Genomic DNA, 9,625 nt, shown 5'->3' on the forward strand with positions numbered 1-9,625 from the left:
TCCATATAATTGCTATCGCAATAATAAAGAAACGGCACAATTACGGCAACATTCTCAGCGCAATTAAATGAGCAGCATCAACTTTCAGCTGCAACACGTAACCATAATTATGCAACTGTGCAACCAGTATTGGGTGTCGTATGCAAACAGCACAAGGACTCGTAATTAACAGGGCCATGTAATCATTACTGATCTGAAGAAATTTATTGATATCAATTTAACCAAGAATGTCACACATCACATACAAATACCATGTAGCTACATATCAACAATACGAACAATAACAGCATAATTTAGAAAAATACAGATGGCTTCACGCACGCGGATAGGCTTTCTTCGCCTTAGAAGAGCAGAATGAGAAATGATCGGAGCGAGTTCTGTAGTTCCAGCGATGGGGCAGGACGGCTCCTCACTTGCACTAAATCCGTCAACAATACTGATAAAATAAATGCGCAAGAACAGTTACTCTCACTCTGTCACTGAAATTCCACATTGACGTAGAGGTTGTCTTTGACAATGTAGCCTTGAAGCTCAATGTCATTCCACTTCTCGTCATCCGTCCAGTATCCCCAATTCCAAACACCAGGGCGCGGTTTCTTGGCAAATATGAATTCTTTCATGTCGCTTATTGTCAGCCTAATGTTCTTGGTCTTATCTCTAGGGTGTGCGATCACCAACGACACCTTTTTCGAGAATGGCCATTGAACGTAATCGTCCCATTCCCCGTCGCACAGAAACAAGATAAACTTCACGTTTGCCTCTTCGTTGCCTTCACTTCCCGACAACGAGAACCCGCAATCCAGAGAAAAGGTGTAGCCGCTTAGCGTGTAATTCTCAGTAGATATTACGTGTTCCTTCTTATTCTGCGAGAGTGAGTCACGCGCGGCGTACACATTCGTGAACTTGCAAAGCGTGTTAAACACGCCTGGCTTTTACGCAGCACGGAAAGGTCCAGGAGTGATTTGCTGCTTCGTTCCTGATTGAAGAGGAACAGCCTCTCGGTCGACGCCGCTCGCAATTTCCTGCGTGTCGCATAGTGCACGGTCCAGGCAGGTCAATCTCTCAACAAGGTCGTTGGCTTCATTCACAAGATCGTCGTTACCTCCACGCTCGCCAAACGCCCGCTGTCGCAAGCTTTCGAGACCATCTTTGATGCCTCGGTCTTCTTCGACGGCTCTTCGCACTCGCGCGTCACTCGCCGAATGTTGCGGAGCGTTCCCGTCACAGCGCTGCCTGTAGTGATCCACGGCCACGTCACGTGCAACAGATCGTTGACACTTGGCGCACTTCACTTCCCCGCTGCCACATTGACGCAGGTGGTCTTTCAGCTCGCACAATTTTCCAGCGAACGTAGCACACTTCTTACCGCCGACCACGCACACAACGCGCAGCTGCTCAAGGTCGGACAGCTCGAAGCGAAGCCGGACAAGTTGCCCTTCCGTGAAAGCTCTTCCATCATAGGGGCACTCCATTCCTTCCAAGACTTGACGTCGGCATTCTTCGCACAAAGCGTGACCGCAGGGCAACAGTACCGTGCTAGAAGGCAACCAGCCACAGATGCTGCAGACGCGGCTCGTCGGCATCGGCTCCGCGAAGGCGATGCGTCGCTGCTCGAGGAAATCGTTGAAGCCGGTCAGCGTGTACTTCCAAAACGCCATCGTGAAGTGCTGCTGTATCACGGTACGACACAAAGCAAGGCACGTTGCTTCGAACACTATTGCGAAGCGGCGAGAAACCACGCACGATGACGCAACGCTACGCCGACATGCCGCTAACCAGCGTCGCCTCGTCGAACGGTCTGGAAAGGCCCACAAGGCGCGCTAGCGCTATCTGCAATCTGGCATTATGTCCATATATGGGTCGAAAAAGAACGCCTTATCGGCGAGGAGGAGCGTAGCCTCGAACCATGCGCGCCGCGCTCTCTTTCTCTTCGCATTCGTACTTGGAGGAAGGAATAAACTGAGGAGAGGCGGAGAGGCTCCTAGAATACTTGGAGAGTGTGCAAAGCGCCGGCTTCCGCGTGAACTTTTGCGGGGAACTGCCGCGCGGCGCCGCTGCTGTGCCGGACCCGGACCCGTTGTCTTTCTGCGCTCTGGAAGGGCGCTGAAAGCGTGGGGAGTCTGCTACGCGCTCTAGTTTCTCGCGTTCAGTTTCAACGCAAGACACTTGGAGGTTATATAACTTCAATAGTGTTGTATTGCATGGAACGTACCCATCTCCTTAGTGCTGGGGCAGCAAGATAGTGCGAAAATCATGTGTGCAACGGCATCAGCGCGGTGCTAGTTCCGGTGCTAGAGTAGAGTGAAATGCTTAAAATGAAGTTATACGCACAAGGAGAGAACAAAAACGACGTTTTTCGTATGGGTAAGCGGGCAAAAGGGTGATGCATGCAAGAATTAAGAGTAACGAAAAAAGTAAATTACTCGCGCAGTCAAGTGCAGTACTTCGGTTCAGTGACAGCTTCGCTCCCCACTACGAGCTCATTAGTCACGGTCGCCAGTGCATCACAGCCATAACCACCTGTCTTCATTCGACAATTTGTTAGCCTCGACTAGTACTTTATTATTAAAGAGCTCAGAAAGAGGCCGTAAGGGGAAACGAGAGAAAGAGTAGAGTCGGCCGTAGCGCCGTAAGTCAGCTTATTTCGCTCTAGAGATCGCGCGCTGCAACGACCTTTGCCGTGCCTTCGACGAAGTCAACTATTTCTTTGTGCACGTGCATTAAAATTATTCTGTTCAAATGTGTCCTAAGATTACCATGCTTGGCTACCACCGTTCTAGTAGAAGTCGACCGAGGAGGTCTTATGGAAGCAGTAGGTGCCAACTAAGAGAATGAAGGTGTGTTCTTTTTCCTTCTGTAACCAAAGCCATGCCTTCCGTGTGGCGATCGCCCCTACTTTACATGGGCTCTCCCGTGCTTCCGAATCTCGCCGGCAAGCTGTCTGGCCGACGCCGCGCATCGCACGCTGGATTACTTCAGAAAATAAAGTTGCTGTTGCAAAGAATATCTGTTCGTTTTTCAGCTCTCTCGAGTCGGCGATATGCCCTTGCATAGGCACCACTCGAGACCTAAGAGCGCATATTCTTTCACCGCGTAGCGTGCGTCTGGTTGAACGTGCCACATTCGCGACCACTGCCATCAAGTCGTTTTATCCATGTTAACGGCACTTCCGGTCGAGTACAGTTCTTTATTTTTGAAAGGTTGATGCCCGAGTGCTAGGTAAACAATGTATAGAAAATATTACTGCGAATTATTAAATACGGTAATGTAATCTCGGCATATCTCAGCACGCGTGGCCGCGAACAAACTTCAGGATGTCTGCACAGTTTTGCGCTCATCATAATTCGTGGATGGAAACAAACAGCCTTCGACTTCACATTTTCCTATTCTAATGACATTGTCTGTACTTTTTCAAATCTTTCTATTGGCGACATATTGAATGCATTATTTTCATCAGCTAGTGTTTTGCTCCCCGAGATGTAACCGCGCTTGAATGGCACGACCATAATTGATGTCGCTGCTCATCGGTTTGGAACCGCATTTCAGCCTCGCCTTCGCGACCATGTGAATTGACCTTGCTGGTACCCTTAAGATGGCGGCCACGATGACGTCAATGATAACCATCGAGGATCCAATGACGGGTCAAGGGAGCTCAAGTGCAAGTTGTCAAGTTCCGCTGAATTACAATGTTCTAGTGGGGGCAGGCGACATTGCCGCACTGCATCAGGTCTTGCAAATGGCACAGGGACACGTTGGACATCTTGGTGGGCGGAGCGCGCTGCTTCAGGGGCACATATGTTACTGATGGGGCCGCGATAGCCCGGTATAGCCACTCATGTGATTGCGTGTCTGTTTTCAACGTGCGATGGTGAGATTCTCTTGATTTCACATACCAGCTATACATGAGTGAACTGCCGTAGGCTTGAGGTCAGAGTTTGGACGGCCAATTGTGTGGTTTTACTTGACAAAACCAAGATCTGAGGAAGCTTCACGTCGCAAAGGGGCAATCCGCAATAAATATGATCACCACGGTTTCTCTAACGGTCTCCTGAACCACTATAGCGAAATGGAGAAAGAAGGAAAGGCAGGGAGGTTAACTATACCTGGTCCAGTTTGCTACCCTCTACGTGGGGAGGGGGATGGAGGAGTGAAATAGAGAGAGAGAAGACACGAGTCTTGATCGCAATTTCACATGTACTAAGCCAGGTGCAGCATATCGGAAGGTCTGTCGCATTCAGGTACTGCAGAAGATCTCGAGTGGCTTTCCGGGCTGATGAGCTGTGAGGGCAGGCTCCCAAGACATTTGCTTCTGTAAACCACGAAGGCGCGAACGTGGTTTCGATCTCTCTTTTGTACCTTTCTTGCTTTCGCAATTACAACCGCTTTCTTCCCCTCATCACATCCTTCTCTGCTAGACGACATGTGGAAACAACGTCAGTAGAGTATACGTTACCGTTTAACTAGCTTTTGTCGTTGAAGAACATGGACTCCTGCAGTGACGGCTCAGTGGTTATGGCGTTGTGCTGGTAAGCCCGAGGGGCGCGGGATGAAATCACGGCCGCGGCGGCCACATTTCGCAGTCGACCATTATGGCGTGCGTCTTAATGATATCGTGACTTTGGCGGGTAAAACCCAAAAATTTGAACACCATGAACTCCTGCTTATCGGGACTCCCGAGTTTTTTTTTGGCTATACATGTTGGGGCCGCAGAGCGCGAGACAACGCTTCACTATAGGTGAAATGAGTTGAATGCGCACGACAGACAAGCAAGGCGACGAAGAAGTCCAAGTATGCAACTGAACGTCAAATGTGCGTGCGCATTAGATGTGATCTCTCTCGCAGATGGACCAGTGGACAACTTTTGCCTTCTCTTCTAACTCTCAACCCCCATCCCCCCTGTCCAACGCGGTTGAGGTGTTCTCTATTAGGACACAGTTATCGCGTTGCACTTAACCCAACTTTTCACCCCTTCCAACAACAATCGCCAAGGTGATGACACGACGTGTGGAAAAAAACAGACCGAAAACAAAGCAAGGCGCTGAGCGCGCGATTGTTTCCTGAATTGTCAGAGATGTTTTACGGGGCCTTTAACGTGCACCTAAGTCTAAGCACACGGGCGTTTTTGGCATTTCGCTAACATCGGACTGCGGGCGCCGCACCTGGGATCGAACGCGCAACGTCAGCACGCGACGCCCTAGCCACTGGAGCAAGTGCGGAGAGTAGCAAGTTTAATATCGCTGCATACTGCGTGGACTTTCCATATATGCACTAGAACTCTTACCCAACGAAGAAGTTTCTCTGAGATTACTCTCATTCAACATTTAACAAATATTATTTAGCTAGCCTGAAAATATCGATTCAAGTTGAGAGCATCAAGGAAAAAGACTATAGAGCGTACTTAGAAGAAAAAAAAATGCTCCTGGTTTCCACGAAGGCAACTCGTTTTCGGCTTAAGATTTGTCAACTCCAAGAAAAGCATGTTTAGTCTGATGAAATACCACGTGTTCTATAATTTAACGCGGCAGCAATAGCGTTGCCCTCGTACGCGCTCGGAAGAAATTATTGCTGATGTTCGCAATGCGTAACAACGCAATAGGCCGTAAACTGAGATAATAAAATAAAGTACGGCGATAAGCTTGGCCAATAATTCTACCAAAAACACTTTTCTGGCGAAATGGTGACGTCAAACGATAAAATGATGGAGCACGCTCGTCAACTCGTAAGGTTCTTTCAGCGTCTACCATTTGAGATAGGACGTAGAACGCGACCAGTTTGTCGTAGCTTGTAGGCGGTGATATTATCGCTTCGCTAGTCGGACGGAAAAATAATGCGCTTTAATAAAAGCGTTGTAACGTCGTAATCTCGTGATGGCACGCGTGATTTCGGAAACGGAGCGTAGGTCTTCCACTTTTTCGTCTGGTGTGCACTTCCTCATGACACCAGGGCACAAAACGATGCATCCGATGAATAGCTGAACTCAACTGAAATTTCATATTTTACCTGGACAAAAGCGGAAACAAAAATTCTTAAGTGCACATCCTCAAGGTAAGACGAGGTTCCCGTTTGGCTGATTAATGAACCAGGACCAAAAAGTAAGAAAGCTCTGTTGAAAGGTGAAGAAGAAAGCTTACAAATTAGGGGAACGCGATACAGTTGACGACATGGAAGAGTTAAATAAATTTATAAAGGTTTACGGGGGCAAGACAGAATTGACTCATACTGACCGTTAATCATTACATCAGTAGTACATAGGTAAGCGATGCAGGCAATTAAATTAAAACTGCTAGCATGGGCAAAACAATGCCATATTGGGAGAACTTCAGAATGGCTTCACAATTGGTAGGCGTCAGGATGATAACTCCAGAGAAGTGAGGAGACCGCTATATGTGGGTTTTTTAGGCACTACCGGAGCGTATGAGAAATTTAGCCGCATCATATTGCGGGATACTCTTGAATGAGAATGTTTTGGCAACGTCTTTATACAACTTTCGAGGGAGATTTACTTAGAAAATACCGTTTTCGTTGAATTGGAAGGGATGAGGAGCGAGGAGAAAGTTGATATCTGCAAATGACTAAGACAAGGGTGCCTTTATCCCCGCTGTTATTTGTGATGTACATGGAAAGGATGGAAAGCGCGCTAGAAGGGATCAATATCGGGCTTAATCTCTCATACAAACAGGAGGGAACGATGATATATCAGCAGTTATCAGGTTTGTTCAATGCGGAATACATTGTGTTGCTTGCTAAAGGCAAAGAAAGGTGAGATTTTAGCATTGAAATTTAGTGTTAAAGATCCGGTGTTATGGTATTCAATGAAAACAATGAACAGACAGTGTCAATACAGTGCCAGGAAATACCTCGGGTAAAACAATACAAATACCTTGGTATATGGATAAACGAGGGCAATAGATATATGGAAACACAGGAAAAAAAACACAATTAAAACGCAGTTCCGCACGAAAGGCGAAGCATCGATTGCTACAACAAAGTAGTAGACAGCTATAGGAAATATAAGGATAGTGGTTTTATCGGTCGTATAAACTTGAAAACATTTGCTTACTAACTGAATTAACAAGCATGGTGTCAGCGCCCACAAGCAAACATGAGCACATCACACTCCATGACCGCTGATACTCGCTGTCAAAACGCTGGCGTAAGCAAGCGCGACAGCAGCAGCGAGCGAAGGGACCTGCGTGCCGTCTATCGGTTCAACGCAAACCAAGCAGCGAAAACACAGCGTGCACAAATTACGAACAATCTGCATATCGCTATCAAGATACGGCGCGCACGGCCGCGCAACGTACGCAGTTGCTGGCGGAGTAGAAGCCGCCCCCCCCCCTCCCTCCTGCGCTGCCTCCCCGCTTTCCTCCCTTTCGAGCACGAGATTGAGGCACAATCGTCATAGGTCATCAGTTCCCCTGGCGCCCGGTCGCGAAATACGTAGGTGGTGCCTGAGCAGAATGCCGCCCCCCTCTCTCCCTTGAATCCCCCCACGGCCTTTCGCGCGACGGAAGGTGGCACATTTGCTCTCCGCATTCCTCCCTCGTGCGCGCCAGATTGAGCCGCGATCATCGGCTGTCCTAGCGTGCTTTCACTCTCACACAGGGTGTCGGACCGGAATTTGTTCGGGTTCGACTCGGGTTCGGTTCCGGGTTCGCTTCCCGAGCACCATTCCGTTCCTGTTCGAACCGGTTCAAACGGGTTCTAAAAAAAAAAAAAACAGGAGTGTTTTTTGTTTTACTCTTTTATTGCTGCGTTTTCGTTTTTATGTCACATCGGTATAGAAACTAATGCATAATGTAGGTTTCTTTTTTGTAAATGTTGTGACTTGGCCAACCAACTTAACTGTACAATCCAATGCAAAATGTTTTCCATAGGAGGCCAACGATTACAACACTAACTGAAGCGAAATAAAAGTTTCGCAGGGCTGCTTACGTGTGTGAATGTGAAAGCATTACTCTTTATGGCAGCAAGTTGATTGTTATTAATTTATTTTAGTCTATTATTACAATTAAATTCAATTTTATTCTTGGCTGATAAATCCGCAGTTTCATACCCAGCAGTTGTTTTTTTGAGGAAAAACAACAACAATGGCTCTACGTAGCCGCCGTGGTGCCTCCTTGTGCTCCACTCCCCTCGCCGACCAGTGACGGGCCGCACCTCGTCTCCAACAAAATGCATCCTCGTCGCTGTCTTCTGGCAGGCAGGCATGTAGCCTCCTGGCCAGTGGGCAGCCTACCAGGCCAGTAGCGAGCCGGCCAAGTCGGTATAATAAGAACATACAGAAAAAAAAGGAGCTGCTGTGCCCGTTGCCATGACGACGTAAACCACCATGTGCGCCGCCGTTTCAGGGCGCCTTGGCGCTAGCGTCGAAAAGAGCGGCTGCATTAACTCGGCCAATGGGAGCCATGCCGAGATTCTCACGGCGGTCGGGAACACGAGACGCGGTCTGGTCCAATCAGGAACGCAGGCTCAAGATCGGACCATAAATGGGCACAACAGCCTCACGCGCGCTCCTGCATGCTTCCGGCGCCAACCTGTCGCGTCGGCAGACGGGGAGAAGGGGTGAGCGTCCGAAGGAAGAGTAGGCGCCGTTGCTACACACACGCACGCACACACACAGCTCGCGTGGCTTCCAACAGTCATGTCTCGCCGACTCGTCGGCGCCTCCCTCAAGCCGAGGAGCCTTACATCTCACGGCCCTTTGGGGCTGATTTTGAATGTGGGCTTTGCGCTCGCGCTATCGGTTGCCACACAAGCTAAGCGTAACATTAGCAATGGTGGCAATGAATGCACATGCTGAGCAGTTTCTGTGAACAATTTTTTTTAAACCTGTATCGGCATTTTGGTTGAATAATCGATCGCATCATTGCGCATCCTGTTATTGTATTTTTTCGTGATTTCTATTATTTAACTCATACCAAGCTTATTGCTACTAATAATTTAATGTAATAATCCTGCCAGTGTTTTAGTGTTTTCCATTGTATAAATTACTTGATTGTGCCTTTTTCGTATTTAAAAGTATGCTGTCCCTGCAACGATCACTCGTGAGATTCTCAGTATTCCTAAAAAAATAAATTAAATAAACGGTACGCGACTTCCGTTCGCCTTCTTGAGCGCATTTATTCCGCGCTCTTTTCGCTGCAGGAAAGGCAACATTTTTTTCGACCCTTGGCCCGCCTAACAACGAGAACGATTGTGCAGAAGAGCCATTCGCACAATAAATGCCGAGAACACACGGCTATAAACTACAGCAATGTAGTACGCGCAACTATGGCAGGCCTGGAGAAAGCGGCCCAGCTTCAAAACACTTCCGACTGGCAGCTGACAGCTAGCACAACGCGACAAAAAAAAAAAAAAAGGGCGCAGATACTCTGCTCAAATGCACTAAAATCACTTGCTTCACGCAGGTCAACAGCGCTCTCTCTTTGTTTCTAAAGTATCACACAAAAGAAAATATAATCGACGCCAAAATCATAAGTGAGACCTGAAAGGTTCTTGGAAACCACCAAGTAGACGTATGCAACCTTAGCCACTGTGAAAACCCATGCGCAAAGCGCAGAACTTATTAATAATGTCTCAACTCGCGTAACTCTGGAAGAGGCTCCACGCCTCCAGAGAAATC

General features: G+C 48.0%; 1 protein-coding gene across 2 annotated transcripts in view; it reads right to left on the reverse strand.

Annotated features, from left to right (window-relative positions):
- The window catches only part of LOC125940573 (uncharacterized), a 52,501-nt gene extending 50,686 nt beyond the window's left edge, over nucleotides 1-1,815 (reverse strand). Inside the window, exon 1 of one of the 2 annotated variants that reach the window (XM_049656902.1) lies at nucleotides 1,317-1,815. In XM_049656902.1, coding sequence (XP_049512859.1) covers nucleotides 1,317-1,658 — 342 coding nt within the window. In that variant the 5' untranslated portion in view covers nucleotides 1,659-1,815. The remainder of the gene's footprint in view (nucleotides 1-1,316) is intronic. The other variant, XM_049656904.1, reaches the window with a different exon arrangement.
- Between the last annotated feature and the right edge of the window lie 7,810 nt (nucleotides 1,816-9,625).

Source organism: Dermacentor silvarum, chromosome 10 (genome assembly GCF_013339745.2).
Source record: "Dermacentor silvarum isolate Dsil-2018 chromosome 10, BIME_Dsil_1.4, whole genome shotgun sequence".
Classification (NCBI taxonomy): Eukaryota; Metazoa; Arthropoda; class Arachnida; order Ixodida; family Ixodidae; genus Dermacentor; species Dermacentor silvarum.